This window comes from Hippocampus bargibanti, linkage group LG20 (assembly GCF_051943395.1).
Source record: "Hippocampus bargibanti isolate YZ-2025 linkage group LG20, ASM5194339v1, whole genome shotgun sequence".
Lineage (NCBI taxonomy): Eukaryota > Metazoa > Chordata > Actinopteri > Syngnathiformes > Syngnathidae > Hippocampus > Hippocampus bargibanti.
In genome coordinates, this window is record NC_142753.1 from 2,680,479 (window position 1) to 2,702,503 (window position 22,025).

The 22,025-nt window shown below is 42.7% G+C and overlaps 2 protein-coding genes across 5 annotated transcripts in view; one reads left to right on the forward strand and one right to left on the reverse strand.

Moving 5' to 3' along the window:
* The first annotated feature begins 5,189 nt into the window (after window positions 1-5,189).
* Window positions 5,190-21,813, forward strand: casd1 (CAS1 domain sialic acid O acetyltransferase 1). Of its 2 annotated transcripts, XM_089022960.1 has the most exons (19): window positions 5,190-5,323; window positions 7,890-8,115; window positions 9,675-9,771; window positions 9,887-10,007; window positions 10,691-10,735; window positions 10,828-10,890; window positions 10,968-11,012; window positions 11,084-11,207; window positions 11,279-11,493; window positions 12,100-12,519; window positions 12,608-12,697; window positions 14,984-15,103; window positions 15,183-15,339; window positions 18,230-18,309; window positions 19,036-19,137; window positions 19,217-19,357; window positions 19,731-19,808; window positions 19,877-19,969; window positions 20,406-21,813. In XM_089022960.1, exons 2-19 carry the CDS (start codon window positions 7,911-7,913, stop codon window positions 20,646-20,648), a joined length of 2,439 nt encoding a protein of 812 aa, XP_088879086.1. In that variant the 5' UTR covers window positions 5,190-5,323; window positions 7,890-7,910; the 3' UTR covers window positions 20,649-21,813. The 2 variants fall into 2 exon arrangements, with proteins under 2 accessions (XP_088879086.1, XP_088879087.1); XM_089022961.1 differs by lacking the exons at window positions 5,190-5,323; window positions 7,890-8,115; window positions 9,675-9,771 and having other exon boundaries at window positions 9,936-10,039.
* The window catches only part of sgce (sarcoglycan, epsilon), a 35,206-nt gene continuing 34,007 nt past the window's right edge, over window positions 20,827-22,025 (reverse strand). For 2 of the 3 annotated variants that reach the window (XM_089022972.1, XM_089022965.1), the window contains one exon: window positions 20,827-22,003. The gene's annotated coding sequence lies outside the window, so the exon portion shown is untranslated. Of the gene's footprint in view, window positions 22,022-22,025 lie in introns of all 3 variants that reach the window. The other variant, XM_089022967.1, reaches the window with a different exon arrangement.

A 22,025-nucleotide genomic window follows, 5' to 3' on the forward strand; every position in this document is an offset into this window, starting at 1 on the left:
TTCATCTGTGCTGTATGTCATGCATATTAGCATATTTGACAATAAAGCTGACTTTGACTTGGACTTTACAGAGTCGCTTATTCACCATTTGATTGGCAACCGTTAACGTGTTTTGTTTAAAATGGCATGTCAGCATTCTAGATATAAACTGTAGCTTAGAAAAAATAATTTAAAAAAATATTATCGTGTTACCTTTACTTATAAATGAAGTCCATATGCTGCTCCTTCTGAAGAAAGGCATCTCTTCTTTGTAGAAGCCTTCCATATCGTTCTTCAGTTTTAAAAGTCTCTCTAATTCTTTCAATTTAGATATGTAATCCTCCATTCTGAAAATAAGGCCAATCAACACGAAATGACTGGATGGTTGCACTTAACTTGCTGTTTACTGTAGCTTGCTCTCACTAATTCTATTATTCTGCAGCCAAGGAGGCGCAAGAAGAATCTCTGTAATCACCAGCGCCCCCTGTCATGAAGCAGGAGAACTGTGTGCCTCACCTATGCACACAGCTTTGATTAAAATAAAATATAATAAAATAATGTAATTATATAGTGCCTCTTTGCAATGTTTTTGCTGATGATACTAGTGCAGCGTGTTCGACCGGAAACAAATTCCTTGTGTGTTCTACATACTTGGCATAAAGATGATTCTGATTCTGATAAACACTCGAGTACAGTGTTTATAATGTAAAGTGGGTCTACATTATATACACCAGCTAAACTGTAGAAATATAGTTCATATACTAAAAGTGTTTGAACACTGTAATAGCGATATGCAGAGTGAAAGCAATGCGGTCTCACTGCAGAGCAAGCCAGCACAGTTAACATAGTCATTACGCAATCCATGGTGAGGCTCAGCCGGCTGCTGCCTTACCACTCGTCTCTACTTTGTCTTTGAAAGGTAAATGTGAAAATTCATCGATTTAGAAGAAAAAAAAAATCAAAAAATGGCAAAGTTAAATGGAAAAGAACTTTAAAGTACAAATCACTAAATAAATATAACTGTTTAATTTATTTTTTCATTGATATTTCCATGATCCCCTGACCGCACGTCTCTGATAACTACATCAATATCGTGCCAGAACGTACACGAAAAAAATCCTAAACACAATAAAACATCAAACAAAGACAATTTAAAAACATCATCGACCCAAATACAATACAGTATTTTTTAACACACTGTAATCCAAATCTGTGCCCCATTTGAACCATTCCAGCATTCTGAAGCAAAACTCAGATAAGCTAAAACATTCAGTTCAGCAACATCAACACAGGAACACAATACCAAAGTCAAATGAATTGAACATCCATTGTTGATAACTAATATCAAAGAAATGAATAAACTATACCAAAATCGAGTCCAGTGCAGCAACAGTATTTCCTGGGCAAAAGTGTAAAGAAAATGTGCTTATTTTTCTATTTAAAACTGGGCTGCCGAGATCATAGGTGTCAAACTCACAGTCTCTGGGCCAGTTCTGGCCCACCACATAATTTCACGTGGCTCCCAAAAGCAAATCACAAGCGTCCACGAATCTGATGCAGTGTAAAATTAGTATTTTCCGCGTATCATCACTAATGTCGAGATTTGTGATAATTCTTCCTGTTCCACTCACTTGGAAAAAATCCGACAAACTGTCATAGTTAATTTCAGTGATTGGAATTTGGTGGTTCAACATTGTTTATGTGATATTATATTACATGTTAAATTAGGTCACCAAGGGAAGATGTAATCCGAAAAGCAACCTGTGACAAAAATGAGATTGACACCTCCGGTCTCAATGAATGAGTAAGTCTAGGTTTCACTTCAACAAGTCACCCCCTTTCACAAAAGAGGGCACACAACATTCGATGTTCTAGCATGTTGACAGAAACATACCAGTTTGTCGTTCCCAGTAACTAATTTGTTGGTCCCCCAAAATAACAACCATGCTTATAATTTGAATGTATTATATAACTAAATCTATTCATAGTTACCATTGCCAATGTGTGTCATCCATGCATCTCTTAAACTGAATTTCAACCATAGAATTTATACTCCCCACTGATCTTGCAGATTGTTGATAGCAAGAGCAATGACATCTCTCATTAATATGAAACATGCATCCCATCTATCAATTTTCCCACACCGTGATAAAATATCTTTGCATAAAACTATAGCTACAGTTAATTCATCAGGTTACTTGCTGAGCTGAGAAATTTTCTAACCATTTTGAAAGGCCTCAAGGAAACCCATTAGGTGAAATCAAAATGTACCTTGTATAAACCATCGGTGTAAAACAGGGTATTTCATTTCATTCCTCAATACAAGTCAAAATGATATAATGTAAATGGTTGTATAATGTTTCTGAACCACAGACACCATTCCCTCCTGCCGACGCTTGAGATAATCCATGATTTGAAAGAATTTTGGGCAAAACGGGTTTACTGTTAGTCCTGACAGAAACCCCTCTTGAAATTTAGTCGCCCTATTCTGCAATTATTCTTTGTTTGTTGATTGGAATTTGTTGCCGCAATTTAGATAGAATTCAATCTGCAAAATGTCAGCTCTAGAAGTTGCATTTTTCGCTGCATTGTCATCAGTGCTTGTTGTGTGCGCCGTAAATTTATATGGTCACTGAAAAGCATTTGTCCGCTAGATTTGTGATTTTCTCTTTGGTTTCACAGCCAATTCCTGAAAATCATGTTGGCCTCTATGTTGGGCAGACAATGTTGGGCAGTGTTCAACAAATACGTAGTTCTAAAAGTAAAACACAACATAGCTGCATATATCAGACACAAGCCAATAAATGGAATGGCCCATCTATTTTTACCACTTCTTTTCAAATTGCACACCAAACAAACAAACAAACAAACAAACAAACAAAAACACAAAACCAACAGCTAATGATGTTATTTACAACAGATTCTTTTCTTAGAGACAGTGGCTTTTTAGGTGTTCAATTACCTTACATGTTTCGGAGTATACTTCTGGCTTCGTCAGAATGTCACGGATGTTGTTGACTAGTAGAGACAGTATGAACTTAACACAGCTATTAAGCTAATAATTTTGCAGTGTTAAATATTGTGAATCTTTTTAGTGTTAGATGGAAGAGATTGCAACATAGCCATGCAAGATAAATGTCAAGAAAGTAACAAGAACTTCTCGTTAGTGTTCGAAGCTTATTCATTCAGTTTTTTTCTTTTTAGCACTCTCAGCATTCACTGTTCAAGGGGGACAGGTTGACTTATCTACGCAATTGCAAACCATGCATCAAGAAACAGAATACTTTGTTCTTACTGTCCTTTGTAACACCATCTACGGTGGGGTTGTCAAAAATGCCTGCTGACCTTGACATGAATAAAGCAAATTTCAAACTATCATAACTATTGTAGGATTTTTTTGTTTCATTTTTTTAGGTTATATACAGAAGGTACCTACAGATTTAAGTGCGTCGCTCAGAATCTACCAAATAAGTATACCACCGCCTTTTGGTTTCCTTCACCACCTTCGTGCAAGCATTTATTTTGAAGATCAAGCAGAACACCAACAGATCTGGAGAGACATTTTGAACTATCTGATCTGAGAAGTCTGTGCAACAGCCCTTCTCCAGAGAGGTCCAATACTTCTCTGTCTGTCTAATCTAGTCTCTCGTTTTTATAGTGAACTTGTTGACAACAGTTAAGACTATGTGTGGTTGCGGTTTACAAATATCAGCATGTGTATATGAGAAGTGCAGGCGTTGCTTCCGCTGTGGTTCTCTTGTCTCATGACCAGTTGAGATGCGTCCCCAGCTGTTGTTCCGTTTTTTTGCTCGCCGTTTGTCTTGGTTTCCTGTAAACTGGTAAGCATCTGCGCTTTTTTGCTCAAGCTTGTGGTTAACTGCTTTTACAAGCTATATGTGTCAATGTGCATGTGAGTGGCGTGTTTGGCTGTGAGCTGGCTGTGACCTGGCTGTGACCTGGCGGTGACCTGGCTGTGTCCTTTTCACCTTGCGTTTGAATACATTGTTGTGCATATGTGATTATTGCTTTTATTATTTATTATTTATAATTGCTTTTATGCTATATTGCTATTTGGCAAACTGATATTTTATCTACACTATCCAAACATCAATAAAGCTGGAAGATTCTGCTCTCGTGTTCAGCTAAATTTAGTCTCTTTCTCTCTTATTTTTTCCAACATACTAAATTTCCCACCTCAACTGGTTGAAAAAACACGGGAGGGGCGGGTTTATGTTTCATATATACGTATTGTAGGACGGAGAAGACGTCTTGGTTACGCTCAACCAATTCGAGGGTCATCTGGCGTTGGTGTGGGGACAAATTTGGACCCGTCTGGACGTCTTCTCTGGCCGGTTCCTTCGCCTCGCTGGGGGGTAGGCAACTAAACAGCGCCTCTCTGGCATGCCATTTCTTTAGGAGGTTAACGTGATAAATCTGCTCAGGTTTCCTCTTACCAGGTTGCCTCAAAGGGCCCCTGCCAGGATGCCAGGAACTTGCACTCCACGGTTGGACCCAAGACCAGCACTCGGTCCCCTAGCTTGAACTCTCGAGGCTCTCTTTTGTCTTTTCCACCCCTAGGTGTCCCCCTAGCAGGTGTGTGTGTGCCAAGTCCAGTACTGTAGCTCGGTGTGGTTGTGATACAAGAAGTAGCTCAAGTACTTCATCATTTTGCTTCGTAACCTGGTATAATAGCCCCCGATCAACCGCAAAATGGGGGTATGTGGGGCTTGTCCTTTCCCCCAGTACTACACCCTCTAAAACCTGCACATTCTTCATGGCGTTGGCAAGGGTAGGATCCTGTAACTGGGCTGTACCATACCGGCCTGTTAGAGGAAGCAGCTTCTGGGTCCCTGGGTTCTCATCCCCACTGGAAGCCGGGACGTTTTCTGGCGCTGGAGTTTCCGCGGCGGTCTCTGGACCAGACTCCGTCTCCGGTGGTGCATTTGCTGTCCCTAGGAGGGCACAGGCTGGGGAGAGTGAATTAGAGGGGTAGGCTTGAGTATTCACTGTACGCGTCTTACCTCTTCCCTTTCGAGGTAGTCGGGCCAGTCTTTCCTGGGTTTCTCGCCACAGTGGGTGAAAGGCCGGGCAGTCGCGTCCAATCAGAAGGGGGACAGGGAGAGAGTCAACCACACCAGCTACCGTGCGGATGATTCCCTTGGTTGTGGTCATGGTGAGTTCAGTAGTGTGGTACTCTCTGGTGTCTCCGTAGACGCAGGAGACTGGAAGGGTTTTCTCTGGAGATAACCGGGTTGGATCGACCAGCGTTTGGCACACCAAGGTGACCAGGCTTCCGGAGTCCAGCAGTGCTTCAACATCCTGTTGATTCACTGTCACCGGACAGGTGGGGGGCCTTTCACTACCCCCCAGGAGGGAGGCATAGTGAGCAGGGTGGGCACTGGAAGAGTCAGCGGTCAGCATGGACTCTTCCGCTGGTTTTCCACACTGCCATGAGATGTGTCCCGTCTCTCCGCATCTGTAGCATCGTCTGGTTTCGGTGCCACTGGGCGTCCGCCACTGCCTGGGTGGATTTCTGACACTACCTGGAGCAATCTTGGCGGGCTTGGGCAACTTTGGGCGGGCAATTTCAGTCAGCCGTCATCTGTACAATTCATCATCTACAATTTTGAAGGTTTCGGACGTTTCGCCTCCTATCCAAGAGGCTTCGTCAGCGAACTAAAGTCTGACTGGTCGTATCGGCCCTATTTATATATCCCTAATGTCCAGACATGGTGGCGCCGGACACAGCTATGATAGGTCCTTACTCTCAGGTTGGGGGGGCAGAGGACCCCTCCCTGTGGCCCCACTGATTGTTCCTACATTCCTGACTAACGACTGGCCTATTACCCCCACTCCCACCGGTATCACCTCATCAGCATAACGACCCTCATCAGCATTACGAAAGTTGCCTAACCTGTTTTGCCTAAGCAGGCAAAGTATGAACGATCCAAATTGAACCTCACCCCACCAGACCGGTTTAATGAAGGATTTTGTTGTTTTTAAAAACTATTTTAGCTCCGTTGGTTGGTAACACAGAATTCACGTAGAGAACACCACAGGGTTTGTAGAGAGGATCAAAGACCTCATATTGGAACCTGAGGAAACTTTGGCATCATACGATGTGACTTCTCTCTTTACATCTGTCCCAACCCCAGCAGCAGTCTCAGTGGTGAGGACGAGGCTGCTGGCGGATGTTTCTCTGCATGAAAGAACCAAACTTAAACCGGATCGCATCTGCCAATTATTAGAAATCTGCCTTAATACTACGCATTTTCAATTTCGGGAAAAATTTTATAAACAAATTCATGGTTGTGCTATGGGCTCACCAGTTTCACCCATAGTGGCTAATCTTTACATGGAAGAGATGGAGAAACAGGCCCTCACATCCTTCCCAGGGACAAAACCTCGACACTGGTTTAGATATGTGGACGATACTTTTGTCATAATTAAGAAACAAGAAATTCAATCCTTCACAGATCACCTCAACTCTGTAGACATCAACATTAAATTTACTCGTGAGGACATTCAAGAGAACCAACTAGCCTTCTTGGATTGTAAAGTAATTATAAAAGAGGACAGAGCGCTAAAAACAGAAGTCTTTAGGAAGGCTACGCACACTGACCAATACTTACTTTTTGACTCTAACCACCCTTTACAACGCAAACTAGGAGTTATCAGAACCCTCCAGCATAGGGCTAAACTAATACCAACTAGCACTGAAGGTAGAGAAAAGGAGTCAAAACATATCAGGAGAGCACTCACTAACTGTGGGTACCCTCAGTGGTCATTCAACAAATGTCAGAAAGAAAGAATAGGGAATGAAACCAATAATTCTCAAGATACAAAAAGGAGAGGAGTAGCAGTACCGTACATTGCAGGAGTTTCTGAAAAATTACAAAGAGTCCTTTGGCAACATAAAATTATTATTATTTCAGACCGATAAACACGTTAAGGCAAAAATTAGTGCATCCAAAAGATAGGCTACCAAATGAAAAACAAAGTAATGTAGTTTATTCCATACATTGTAAGAATGAAAATTGTAAAGAGCAGTACATTGGGGAGACTCAACAAATTCTCAAAAAAAGACTTTATCAACATCGCAGGGATAATATAAGTGGACCTCAATCGGCAGTACATTTGCACCTAAAAGCTAGCAACCACTCATTTGACGACAATGAGGTTAAAATCTTAGCGAAAGAACATAGATGGTTTGAAAGGGGGGTAAAAGAAGCGATTCTTATAAAGCAACAAAATCCTTCATTAAACCGGTCTGGTGGGGTGAGGTTCAATTTGGATCGTTCATACAATAGCCTGCTTAGGCAAAACAGGTTAGGCAACTTTCGTAATGCTGATGAGGGTCGTTATGCTGATAAGGTGATACCGGTGGGAGTGGGGGTAATAGGCCAGTCGTTAGTCAGGAATGTAGGAACAATCAGTGGGGCCACAGGGAGGGGTCCTCTGCCCCCCCAACCTGAGTGTAGGGACCTATCATAGCTGTGTCCGGCGCCACCATGTCTGGACATTAGGGATATATAAATAGGGCCGATACGACCAGTCAGACTTTAGTTCACTGACGAAGCCTCTTGGATAGGAGGCGAAACGTCCGAAACCTTCAAAATTGTACAGATGACGGCTGAAGAAACCTTCTCATCGATGCCAAGTGTTAGGTTATAACGTTGCGCAATAAAGTAAATATTTAATTCCGTTCATAATATTTACAATTTTAAAGATAACCGCAAAATGCTAATATTACAAGACGCGCAAATCATGACATTATTTATGACGCACACCGTGACATAATTGTCATGACATATCATTGAGAAAAGCAAAATACCAGCAGCGGTTTAACTAAACAAATCATAATTTGAAATAATCCTTCATTCTCTACACCATTATGTGGTGACTTTCAGATTAGCGTTCATGAGGAAAGTATGGAAGTGGGAGGAGAAGCTGGCGCGGAGGAGGTTCGGAGAGTCTCCACTACAGCTTGTTGTCATGGAGGAGCGAAGATGGCGTTCCTGGGCCTGGGCAAGCGTGAAATAAACCAACATTTCACCATTCGGAACGCCAAGTTGATATCGCTCGTCCTCGTTGTTTTACTCGTCGTATTCCACACGGCCTCGCGCTATTTTGGAGGTAAGATGTTCAGCCGTCGCTTCGGAATCGGGATTCATGCTAATTGTTAATGCTAACTGGCTTCCCGTTCCTCGTTACCGGTTACGCGCACTCTACTCCGCGAAAGATACAGAGTAGTTCGTCAACACCATCCGCAAATGTGAAACGTTACGACTTTGCTTGCGGGGTGCTTTGATTTGGCCTGATGAGGTGTCGAGCCGACGCAGCCTCGAGGGAAACGGTGTTGTGTACATGCTCTTTGGCAGCATGTTTGCTGAAAGCGCTGAAATCTTAATTTAAATCTCTTTCAGCAGGATATCCACTTAAAGGTCAATTATATACCGCACTCTTTGTCCCCATTAGTCGAACCAGTTTATCAGACTAGAAAAGCTTTATCTCCTCTTGCTTTACAATTTTTAGATATTCACGTACAAGTAAGTACTCGCCAAAAAAACAAACAAACCCAAACACAGGGTATTCGCAAGGCAGACAAAACGATTGGATTTACCTTTATTAGTCTCGCAATGGAGAAATTTCAACATCAGAATTGATGAAAAAAATTGATGTATTCTATTTGTAGTTTATACATGGTCAAATCAGGATAACACATTCCCTGTTCTTCCCGTTCAATCTGGAAAGTTCAGACTTGAAAGTATTAGAAAAAAAGTGGCTGTGAGGGGTTTTGCATGCCTCCGCAACTTGTGAGCAAAACCCCAAGGTCTATGCAACATAACACTTGCTTGTACTGTATTGTCTCGCACAAAGGGGTGAGGTCAACGATGCACCTGATCCAATTGAAAAGGGAGACATGGAATTGAATGGAATGGATTTACCTTGATTTCTCGCAGTGGAGAAATTTACATTTCACAGCAGCAAAGTTATGAAAGGAAAGAAAGTCGACCATACTGTACATTCCGACGTTCTCTCACAGTTGAGGGGCGTGATGGGACCTAAAGGAACAAGGATTTGGGGACATGTGTTTCCACGAAGTAAATAAGTTTCCACGAAGCATTGAGACCATTGTGCGTTTAGTTGTCTCATTACAATATGCTCATCAAACATTATCACAAACATGCCAAATCTATTTGTCACCAATTTACAAGTGGATTAACTTGAACAGGCGAAAATAAATGACTAACTCGCATTCATTGTTGAAGCTAATTCAGCAATTATTTGGATATTTTTAAATGTTGATATTAACCAATTACACAAGTGTAATGCCATTATTATTTTTAACTGGTTTACATGTCGATGAACCAGTCCGCCGAAGTCGTGATCGTCTGGTGAGTTACAGACAATGTATCCTCTGCATGGGGGAGTGTTGTTTACACACAGGGAGCAGCTGCCGTAAGTTTCGATGACAGGAAAATGGACAAGGTCTTTCTGCCAGCCTCTACAGTCACTCCCAAAAGTAAAATGAAAAATTCCCAGGCATCTGCAAACATGGCGATACGACAAAAACGCCATCGTTGTCCATCGTCACGGGAACGAGACAACTGAATTGTCATCGTGGTGTTCTTTTGTGCTTGGTGTTTATTTACCAGTAGCTTCTTTGTGCCCCCCACCACCGCCCCCAATAGGCCGAGATTCATGTGAATGGCTGCTGTCCAGTGGACGTTACCTGGGGGAGAATGTTTGGCAGCCTTACGGCTGCATGATGCACAAGTACAAAAGCATGTGAGTCCCTAAAAGGGCTTTTTTTGTTATTCGCATGTACAAAAAGCAAATAACAGAAATGAAAACTAAAGCTGCACGCGATGCCTACCTGATAATGTTTGTCTTTGTGCGACAGTGAAGCCAAATCCTGCCTTTCGAAAAAGCGAGTGGCCTTCGTTGGAGATTCCCGAATACGACAGTTGTTTTACTCCTTCATCAAAATTATCGAGCCGGGCCGAAGAGAAAATGGGAAGAAAGTATGTCATTTAAACTCAACTTACAAATTCAGGTCAGCTGCTTTTTTTTCGTGAGTGTCTAGTACCGATATCAAAGTCAAGGCCCTGGGGCTGAATCCGGGCCGCCATATCATTTTATTCAGCCCGCAAAAGCAAATCAATCATGTCAAGTGCCATGACACTTGCTAAAGTGTGAACCAAGATTTCAAATTGTCCCATGTAAACCACAATAACAGTCATTATTTTTTACTTCAAATGTTTAAACTAGTTATTCATTAATTTGTTAATAGCACGTTATCGGCACCCAAGCATGAAAAAAAAAACCAAAACCCGAACAAATTTGGGAATTGCGCTCGATGTCATATTTTCAATTCCTATAAATTCTTGTAAATTCAGGAAATGGCAGTGAAATGAGTTAAATAATGGAACCGGTTATTTTGTTTTTTTTTACGTTTGATTATTTTCTCTTTCCAATTGACCGAACCAAGCAAAATTGCATCTGGAATTCCACTCCATTCATGAGCACAATTGCTCCTCAAAGAGAGAAAAAAACCCAAGTTATTTCGAACCCCAGTTTGTATTCAACAGCCTGAAGTGCTCTCGGGTGGACAATTCGAGTCCCTGTAGTGGAGAGCAGATTCCAGCTGAAAAGTCTGACAATATCGTCAACAAGAATCTCTTTTGTGTTTCATGCCGAACGGAAGCATGTGGACATGGCCTTCCACGAAAAGACCTCCTCTCTTTATGTGGTGAGCCTTTTTTGTTGTTGAATGCTTTTATCTCATGCTGTGCCACCAACTGACTGGAATTGAAAAACATCCTCCTTTCTTTGAGCGCGTAGGACTTCCTCTGGCATCCAGAGGCCAATAACTCCATGATGGAACGTTTGGTCTCATGGACACGCGTAAGACAGCAACCACCTCATGGCAAGTCAGTCAGCGTGCTGCGTTCTGTAACTTTTGCCGTGCCGTGTGTTCGCAGGAAGCCTCGGCGAGGCCCGACGTCGTCGTCCTTGGCGCTGCCACGGTACGTCGACGAAAGCCCAGGCGACGAGGAAGGTGAACCTTCCTTGTCGTCTCGATTTTTTTTCCCCGCAGTGGTCCATCAAGCTTAACGGCGGCAGCAGTGAGACTTTGAAGCAATATCGAGTCAATGTGAGCGCCATGGCCGTGTACCTGGAGAGGCTGGCCCAGCATGGAGAGGTCTACTGGGTGCTCCAAGGTCAGCGTTAAACACAATTTCAAGCTAATATGCGCGACATGGAGTCAAACCCGCACAATCTTCCCACCCAGAACCAGTCAACGAGGAGGTGCTGAGAAAGGACCGCAAGGTGATCACCAATCAGCAGCTGGAGCTCTACAACAAAGCGGCGGTGGGAGCGCTTGACGCTGCGAAGCGGAACAACAGGTCGCTGGTGAAGCTACTGGCCGCCACACGCAAGGCGGCGCTGGAGACCATCGACCAATCAGACGACGGATTGCACATATCCGAAGGTGCCAGAGATATCGTAAGTTCATTTTGCTTGTTGATAAAGAAGTTTGTTTTTGCACACGGGTAAAATTGAGGAGAAAAAAAAGTCATCAGGAATATATCGTCACTATCATAGCATAATTAGCTTAGCCAGTTCATACTTCTATTTCAAGGAATAATTGATCCATTCTGATGTAGTTTTGAATGATGCGATTCCAGTGTTCCAATGAAATGACAATTAAACATCGAACTCGATACCCGGCACTAATGACTAATTAGGGGCAAATTGATTGCCTGAGACAACTATACTTCCAGCTTCCTTGAAAGGCAGGATCTTCAGGCTCATAGCATAGTTGTCTTACCAAGGGAGTTAAGACAATTATGCTATGATGGAAGGTTTGATTCAGGATCATCGTAGACTAACTCAGAATCGTCAGACTTGAAGAAAGTCTGATTTTTCGAACGAGTGCGTTGAATTTTCATTGTAAAGGTTTGGAGAATTGCTGTGATGTGATCGAAATCGGCATTCTGATCGATCGCAAATTCGGGAATGGCAGTAACGGAGTTAATTGATCAGAAATGGATTTGAATTGTGGCTCAATAACTAAAGTCAGCTCAATGAACGATTGGCGCTCTGTTTTAGGGTGTCATGGTGCTGATGAACGCCTTGTGCAACAAAGTACAGAGACCCATCGACGGCTCCTGTTGCCAGACGGTGCCGTCTCCCAACCTCCTGCAGAAACTCTCCGTGTGCTTCTTTGCGGCCTCGGCCCTCGTCCTCCTGGGATTTTACGTCCTGGGCAACCACCGCCACCACCGGCCTGTGCCGCCGGACGTCGAGAGCCTGGAAGAAAAGAAGCCGGCGAGCGTCGCGTCACCGCCAGGAGCCAGGGCGCCTTTCCAGGCCGTGTGCAGGATGGGCATCATCATGACCTACTTTTATCTTTGCGATCGGGCTGACTTGTTCATGAAGGAGCAAAAGTTCTACACCCACTTGACCTTCTTCATCCCCCTCATTTACATATTTGTCCTAGGAGTGTTCTACAGTGAGAGCAGCAAGGAGGTATGACCGCCATTCATCAATGACATGTCCAAAAAGTGGAAAACTTCTGTTTTGACTTGCGATAAAAGTTCATGTTTCCTCCGCGTAGACCCGATTACTGAATCGGGAGCAGACCGATGAGTGGAAGGGGTGGATGCAGCTGGTCATCCTGATCTATCACATATCTGGAGCCAGCGCTGTGAGTTCCTATTTTGCAGACCGTCCCGCGCGTCATTTTGCAAATCAATCGGGGTACAGTGATACCTTGGTTTACGGACTTAATTGGTTCCCAGAGTGTGTACGGCGAAAAGTGTGTATCCCAAAAATTCATTTCCCATAGGAAACCATTAAAATAAGAATCATCCATTCCCAGGTCACCATACAACAGACATGGGCAAACTACGGCCCGCGGGCCACATAAAGCCTTTTAATCCGGCCTGCCGAACTTGTCCAAATTATAGTAAAAACAGTGTCTAAAAGTCATGACAAAAGTTAGCGGACAACAGGGCAGACAACTCGAAAGTTGCCTGCCCGGCCATCACGAAAGATGAGAAATCGCAAAAAAAAACCTGTCTCAAAGTATAAAGTTTTTTTTTTAATTAAGGCTGTACCTACCAGAAATCTACCTTGCTTAATTTACGGTAAATATCCATGGCCGAAGATTTTCCTCCATTTGTCGTTTGCCGTCATGGTGCACAATGCATTGTTTGCGTTGCGTTGTCTGCTACAAGCCACTGAGCGCCTTTCATAACTCTCAAGTACACTTTACAGTCACGGTATAATGTAAGTTTACGTTTTGTAGCGTCACAAGTTTTGTTAGCTTCTTTTGAATCTTTCTTCTGGGCTGAGGGTCTGTGCATCTATTTTGGAAAATGATATGCAAATGCACGACCTGATAACGCTTGGGAAAGTCCAAAGCACGAAGCAGGCTTCTGATTGGCTGCCGTGCCGAGTATGCAAATTTCAACTGCAGGTAGACTATGTCTGTGCTTCGTAACGATACACGTGTCCTGTTTGCGCATGAAGGCGTCCGTGGCGAGTTTGTAGAGCGCGCGGTCAGGACAATCCATTCATGATTTTGCGGAGTTTAACACAAGTAGATATTATTGAGCTTGTGTATTTCGTTCGTGTAATAATATGTTTTGAATGTTGAAAGTGATTCCATTTTTCAATAAATGTTGATTTCTTTAACTTTGCACCTTCGATTGAAACTTATTAAAAACAGACGCAATCTTGATAAATCACAGCGCGTATGTTATTTTACTCTCTTTCCATTTCCTCCTCTCAGTATCTACGAAATAGTATGTAAATGCCATATCCTGCATATTCCTTGAGACAAATTTATTAACTGATACGGGCTATTTTTCACATTTGCAAGACAGTTAATAAATTGGGTTGTAGTGGCTGCCGCTGCTCAGCCACAGAGAAAAAATATCCTGTGACTGTAAAGTGACCTTGAGAGTTTTGAAAGGCGCGTCTCCACTCTCCACTCTGTCTCCACTCTGCCTTTGAACTATCAAAGTTAAAACGAGTCCCAATTCCACTGTTTTGTATCCATTTTCTCACTCTCTCTGTCGTTGGCCTGTCTCTTTAATGCTTAAACCAACTCCTCTCACTGCTGCATTCTTGACCTGTCATGATCTGGTTGGCGACCAACGGGTGGCGCTGTCGGCCCCACCTGCACCTGCACAGGTGCTGGTCGTCCCGATCAGTGGCGGACTGCCACGTTCGGATTGGCGACCAACGGGTAGCGACGTCAGCCCTGCCTGCAGCCTCGCAGGTGCTGGTCGTTTTAATCAGTGACACTTAAAAGGACTGCTGGCACGACCATCCGGTGTCGGTTCATTGTTTGTTGTATGCTTTGTCTGCAATCGCATGCATTGTATGCTGTGCATGTTTGTTTAACCTTGGCTGACTTTTAATCTTGGTTTTCTTTTGATACTTTGTATTTTTTCCGTTCAGATGATTTTGATGTTTTAGATTTTGTTCCTGCTGACTTTATTTTAATACAATTTGTCAAACAACCTCCTGCTCCCTCCTGCCTGCTTTTTGGGATCCGCACCCGCCATCTCCACCTTGCAAATCGTGATCAATCACGTGGCTTTAACCAAAGACTGAGAGCGGGGAATAGAGGAAAAAAAAAGCCGACTGCCATTTTCTTTTTGTAGAACGGCTTCACTCTTTCTCTCTCTCTGTGAACCCCCTCTCACTGCTGCATTATTGACCAATCACGTGGCTTTAACCAAAGACTGAGAGCGGGGAATAGAGGACAAAAAGGAGTCTGCAGCCATTTTCTTGTTAGGAGAACGGGCTCGTTCGCAAATGACGCATCACTCATTGTGGCGCTCCGTGTGTATCCCGAAAAATAGTTTGTATGTCAAGGTAAAATTTTCATAAATATAACGTTCGTAAACCGAAACGTTTGTAAGCCAAGGGGTTCGTAAACCGAGGTATCACTGTAATAGATAAACATTGTGCCTTTCAGTTCATTCCCGTGTACATGCACGTACGAGTGCTGGTGGCCGCGTACCTTTTCCAGACAGGCTATGGGCACTTTTCGTTTTTTTGGCTCAAAGGAGATTTTGGACTCTATCGAGTGTGTCAGGTGAGAAATAAAAAATGGAATCTTCTTTTTTTCAAATGTTTTTAATTGTTTTCGAAATGAACCCTGCCTCTTCCTACAGGTGCTTTTTCGTCTGAACTTCCTGGTGTTGGTGTTGTGTGTGGTGATGGACAGGCCCTACCAGTTCTATTACTTTGTCCCGCTGGTCACTTTTTGGTTCGTCGTCATATACGGCATGATGGCCATGTGGCCTCAAATTCTGCAGAAGAACGCCAACGGTAAGCGTTTGGAAACAGACGGTGAAGGATTAAAATAAATAAATACAATGAAATAGATCCAGTGATCCCTCAGCTTACGAACTTAATTCGTTCCCAGACAGAGTATGTAAAGCGAAAAGTGTGTATCCCAAAAATTAATTTCCCATAGGAAACCATTAAAATGAGAATAATCCGTTCCCAGGTCTCCATAAAACAATTTTCTACTTTCTAATTTTTTAAGCCTTAAAGCTACACAAAATATACCTTATTTTATGTAAAATAAATGTGCTATGGTATTATAAACAAATAAACTGTACTGTATAATAAAGTCATTTTATTTACCTTTGTGATGGTCGTTGATGGCTTGATGGAATGGATAGCTTTTTGCATAAGGTGTCTCAAGGAGCTCTGGGTTGTACATCTTGGAAGTTGTGATATTGCAACAGCAACAGATGCAAACAGCACACTAGAACAGACATGGGCAAACTACGGCGCGCAGGCCACATAGGCTTTTTAATCCGGCCTGCCGAACTTGTCCAAATCATCGTAAAAACAGTGTCTGAAACTCATGACAAAAAGTTACTGGACAACAGGGCAGACAACTCTGAAAAGTTGCGTGCCCATTTTTCACAACTTGAAACACAATTAGACGACTAATCACAAAAAAAATTGTCTCAAAGTATAAAGTTGTTTTTAATTAAGGATGTACCTACCACAAAGGCTACCTTGCTTAATTTACGGTAAATATCCCTGGCTGAAGATTTTGCTCCAGTTGTCGTTTGTCGTCAAAGTGCACAATTCAATGATTGCGATGCGTTGTCTGCTACAAGCCACTAAGCACCTTTCATAACTTTCAAGTACACTTTACAGTCACGGTATAACGTACGTTTACGTTTTGTGTCACAAATTTTGTTAGCTTGTTTTGAATCTTTCTTCTGGGCTGAGGTTCTGTGCATCTATTTTGGAAAATGATATGCAAATCCGGTAGTCGAGTGGTTAGCACACCGGCTTCGCAGTGCAGAGGTCGCCGGTTCGCGTCCCGGTCAGGCCTCCCTGTGTGGAGTTTAGACCCTAATGAGGAATAAGCGGTACGGAAAATGAGATGAGATATGCAAATGCACGACCTTATAACGCTCGGGAAAGTCCGAAGCACGAAGCAGGCTTCTGATTGGCTGCCGTGGCGAGTATGCAAATTTCAACTGCAGGTAGCCTATGTCTGTGTGCTTGGCAACGATACACGTGTACTGTTGCACGTGACGGCGATGGCATTCGTGGCGAGTTTGTAGAGCGTGCGGTCAGGACAATCCATCCATGATTTTGCGGAGTTTAACACAAGTAGATATTATTGAGCCCGGTAGTCGAGTGGTTAGCACACCAGCTTCACAGTGCCGAGGTCACCGGTTCGCGTATCGGTCCGGCCTCCCTGTGTGCAGTTTGCATGTTCTCCCCGGACCCTCGTGGGTTTTCTCCGGGTCCTCCGGTTTCCTCCCACACTCCAAAAACATGAATGACAGGCAGATTGACCACTCCAAATTGTCCCTAGGTGTGAGTGTGAGAGTGACTGTTGTATGTCTTTGTGTGCCCTGCGATTGGCTGGCAACCAATTCAGGGTGTCCCCCGCCTCGTGCCCGAAGACAGCTGAGATAGGCTCCAGCAACCCCCGCGACCCTAATGAGGAATAAGCGGTACGGGAGATGAGATGAGATATTATTGAGCTTGAGTATTTCGTTTTGTAGTAATGTTTTAATGTTGAAAGTGATTCCATTTTTCAATAAATGTTGATTTCTTTAACTTTGCACCTTCAATTGAAACTTATTAAAAACAGACGCAATCTTGATAGATCACAGTGCGTGTTGTTTTAATCTATTTCCATTTCCTCCTCCCAGTATCTGTGAATTAGTATGTAAATCTTGCATATTCTTTGAGACAAATTTATTAACTGATAAGGGCTATTTTTCACATTTGAAAGACAGTTAATAAATTGGGTTGTAGTGTTCTTACTGTGCTATAAGGTTTGCACACACTACATTTAATGCTTTAGGGTTAGTAAATCCGGCCCAAACACTCCCTCCCAGCAAATTTTAGAACCCATTGTGGTCCGCGAGTCAAAAGGTTTGCCCACCCCTGCACTAGAAATATCATTAATAGCTTGATCCCTTGCTTGTATTTCCATTTCAAATTGAACTGATGGCTAGTGCGGGTTATTTGTGGAGCCTGATTGATGAATTTGAACCTTGCAGTCTACACTGCCTTTGAACTATCCAAGTTGAAACGAGTCCAAATTTCACTCTTTTCCATTTTGGTACTCTCTCTCTCTGTCATCTGCCTGTCTCTTTAATGTTAAACCCCTCCCCCTCACGTGGCTTTAACCAAAGACTGGGGGCGGGGAATATAGGACAAAAAAATGTCGGCAGCCATTTTCTCTTTTGGAGAATGGCTTCACTCTCTCCGTCTGTAAACCCTCACTGCTGCGTTCTTGACCTATCACGTGGCTTTAACCGACGAGTGGGGGCGGGGAATAGAGGACCAAAACAAGCCAGCTGCCATTTTCTTTGAGGAGAACGGGCTTGTTCGCGAACGATACATCACTCATTGTGGTAGCTCTGTGTGTATCCCGAAAAATAGTTCGTATGCCTAGGTAAAATGTTCATAAATTTAACGTTCGTAAACCAAGGGCTTCGTAAACCGAGGTATCACTGTATTTTTATTGAATTAATTTTTTTTTCCCATTCAACTTTGCAATTTGAAGATGTCATTGAGATGTCTGGTTGAATTCGATCAACTGTCGCAACCCGATTGGAATTGTCCTTGAGAGTTTTGAAAAGCGCTTAGAAATTAAATGTATTGTTATTATTATTATTAAACGTGGCACATTTTAAACTAACGTTGAGCGATCTTGTGTCATGGGCAGCCAGCGGCATTTGGCATCTCTGCGTCCTCGTCAAGCTTCTGGGCCTTCTGTTGTTCATCTGCGTCTTGGTGTATTCACAGGTGAGCCACACCTTAAAATACCCGCAGGTTACAGGTTACTGCTAAATGAATATGCATCACGCTGAAAACAAAAATCGATATATCACTTTTGTTATTTTTTGCCGTGTATGTTTGTTGACATGGTTGCCGTTCATGTTGAAAAAAAATCCGCCTGCCATTCCCGAATTTATTCGGGACATGGAAAGCATGACGTGACTCGCCATTCCCGAATGTGTTCATTTATTTATTTATTTATTTGGGAGGGGGAGGTTGCCGTTAAAGCGCTGGTCAGACATCGAGCAATGTTTTTATCTACGACGAGGGGTCAGCATTTGCCTTTTGTACAGCCACCCCCATTTCAACCTCAAAATACTCCAGAACCATTTAACTTCGGAACAAAGTATTTTTTTCTGATGAGAGAAGAGTGTCTAAGGTTTATATGTGTTGAATGTGTATGCAGTCCTAAATCTCAATCTTCTGTGTTTCCTGCACTTTGAGTGAAAATGAAATCAAAAACCCTGCACATTGTCTGGCATTGAATGAGTTAATACCGACCATCCCTAAAACTTTATATTCAGTGTTAAACAGCATTTGGAAATTTACCTGCGATAAAATTATGAATACTTTGCTCCCGAGGAACAATGTTGGAATGAGTGAAAAAACATTTTTCAAAAACATATTGCTGAAAACGATACATTTAGAATTCCGAAATCAATTTGAGTAAGGTTTGTCTTTTTGTGCCCACAGGATTTTTTTAACGCCGTCTTCTCTTTTTGGCCCGTCTCGAAGCTCTTTGAAGTGAACGGAAGCGTCTACGAGTGGGGCTTCAGATTGAAGCTCGACAGATTTGTACGTTTTGATATCGCCACACGCTTGGAACTTTAGCCAATGCCATCCAAAAAAATTTGGGGTCAAATTTATCTGACAGGCGGTGATCTACGGCATGCTGTTCGCCTTCCTCTACCTGGTGCTGCAGAAGCGGCAGGTGCTGTGCGAAGGCAAAGGAGAAGCTCTTTTTTCCGCCTGGATCTCCAGCCCGCTTTTCTTGATCTGCATCGTCACCTTCGTCGTAAGGGGATAATAAGTTTCTTTATTTTTATAATGCACGAGACAATTTATCATCCTATCTTGCAAACGATAGTTCCCCCGCTGTTGAAAGGTCTTAAAAATTGCAACATGAACAATGTTGCAAAATTTAATTCAGTAAAATGAAACGGAGCATTTCCGATTGGTTGCTATACTAGAATATCGCTGAAAAACTGATTTTTGCCAACCTGCATCACTTTATTTACTGCTCTGATTTATTTTTTTTTTTTACATTTGTTACACACAAAAGTCTTGTGCACATAAACTCTTAGCAGAAACTATCCTTGGCAAATGTTTCACTTCACCTCACTCCAAACATCAGCACGTCAACACTTTGTCTCCTCCCATCATTCCAGACATATTCCGTGTGGGCCAGCGGCTGTAAAAACAAGTCTGAGTGTAACGAGATGCATCCTTACATCTCTGTTGTGCAGGTATCTAATCATCTCTGCACCTTTTTCATTTAATGTCAACCTTGATTGACCCTTGCTCGCATCAACAGATTTTGGCCTTCATTCTAATCCGGAACATTCCTGGCTACGCCCGCTCCATCTACAGCTCCTTCTTTGCCTGGTTTGGAAAGATCTCCTTGGAGGTGAAACTTGCTTGCAGTTAAGAAAAATAATGATGAAAAGTTGAAGTGGATTTTCAAAGTCGACGCAGCCTTACCCGAATATTTTGGTGATTAAACAAAAGAACATAAAACGGTGGAATACATTTTGAGGAAGGGTGTGAGGACTTTTGATGTATCAATATATTTAGTCACATATAAAGTGTTCACAACTGACATTTTGTGAAACAAACAACAATGATGGCTGAAATGTAATTGGTTGAATGTTTAAATACGAAAACACACATCTGGAAGCAGCACAATAGGGAGAAAGCAATGAAAGAAAGCTGAAAGACATTTTGGAATTATATTAAGAATTCATGGACAAAATATCATTCACATTGGTCTCTGATTCAGATATTTTTAGGCCATCAGAAAAGGCCTTGTAGGCACTGACGGAAACATTTTTTCTCCTCCCCAGTTGTTTATCTGCCAGTACCACATCTGGCTGGCGGCGGACACCAAAGGCATCTTGATCCTGATCCCCGGCAGCCCATCGCTTAACATCCTGGTCAGCACGTTCATCTTCGTGTGCGTCGCCCATGAGATTTCACTCATCACCAACGACCTGACTCAGGTGGTCATCCCCAAGGACACAGCGGCGCTCCTAAAGAGGCTGGGGGCCGTGCTGGTCCTGGCAACGCTCACCCTTTTCATTACCTGAGACCGGCAGAGCGTGCCTAGCACATGAGTATTTGCCTGGAACGTGTCGTTTACCAAACACTTGTTTTTTATTTATTTTTTTACTGCCGAGACAGTCGCACACTGAAGAATCATTCCCCTCTACCCTCACTCTCCCTAAAAACATCAAAAGAAATGTAAAAGGAAAACATGACATTGCAAAAAGTGGACAGGTGGTATGTTTATTAAGAACACTAACAACAACACATAAGGTCCTTTTGTTTCAGAACTTCTCCTTCTGCACTGAAGCGGCCTCTCAACTCTTCCGGCCACATTGACTGAACCAAGTTAAAAAAAACACAAATGGGAGCATTCTGTTTCCTGTTTCCACCATTGTGTTGTACACGATGGGGATTGAAAGATGGATCAAAAAGTAGCTCTTCTGATCAAAACTACAAAAAAACTTGGTTTTTCTTTTGTGCTAAACAAGGTACTGTAATCTGTCACCTGCTGTAGCGATAAACTGTTATATGTACAGTATTTAATTATTTAAAATGAAGCATCTATTTTATACTAGGTACATCCTCCCCCTCCCCCGCCCCCAACAAACGTTTTTGACCTGTTTTGGTTTGTTTATAATCTGCCCTCTTTGAGCTGTGGTGAAACATGCACTGGTTTGGTCAGCACGGCAACCGACATCCTGCGACAAAGCAATTCCCGTTCCACATGCAGCTTTTTCCCCAACCGAATCCAGACACGTCAGTGGCAAAAAAATACGACTTGCTGACATTTTTATATTTGCGTGTTAATTTTTTTAATCGCCTGCCCTCGCCGACGCATGATTTAGCACTTTTATTGAGTTCACGTGCAGCCAATTGTCTGCACTGACGCAGGTTTGTCTTAAGAAAACTCACCAGGTGAACGTGTGACGTGAGTTGCATTTAATAATTGGAATGGAAAGGCTCGACATGAGTTGTCAATCACAGCATTGCTCTCCGGAAATTGTTGAGCCTTGATGTCATTGAAGATTTCAACCCAGCGATTTCCAAATTGTGGTACATTGGCACTCCTGGCCTTAATTGTTCTGTTTTGGTGGTGAAAAGCAACAATTATTTATACTCTTTGAAATATGTGACCCATTTTTTGTGATGTCTTAAAAATGTGAAATGTATTTGTATTTATAAATGCCTTCATTTTGATGTACATTATGATCACCTCATAAAATGTGCAGTTTTTTGGGCTCCCGTTGTCTGGAATAGGTGGTGCTTAATTCCAATTGGGAAAAGAAAAAGAAATTAAGTTATTGATGCTGACATCCACGCTGGTCCCCTCTCCTGGTCACTTTGAGAAATGCCGTCGGTCACCGCTTCCGGGAAACCAAGAATCATCATTTTTTTCCTGCAGTTATCAGGAAATCTAA

What these genes read in the sequence shown, in the direction of transcription:
- casd1 (XM_089022960.1), top strand. Translation starts at nt 7,911, where the DNA reads ATGGAAGTGGGAGGAGAAGCTGGCGCGGAGGAGGTTCGGAGAGTCTCC. An exon ending in GACTCTATCGAGTGTGTCAG is followed by an intron (nt 15,104 to 15,182) that starts GTGAGAAATAAA and finishes CTCTTCCTACAG; the next exon opens with GTGCTTTTTCGTCTGAACTT. An exon ending in TTGGAAAGATCTCCTTGGAG is followed by an intron (nt 19,970 to 20,405) that starts GTGAAACTTGCT and finishes TCTCCTCCCCAG; the next exon opens with TTGTTTATCTGCCAGTACCA.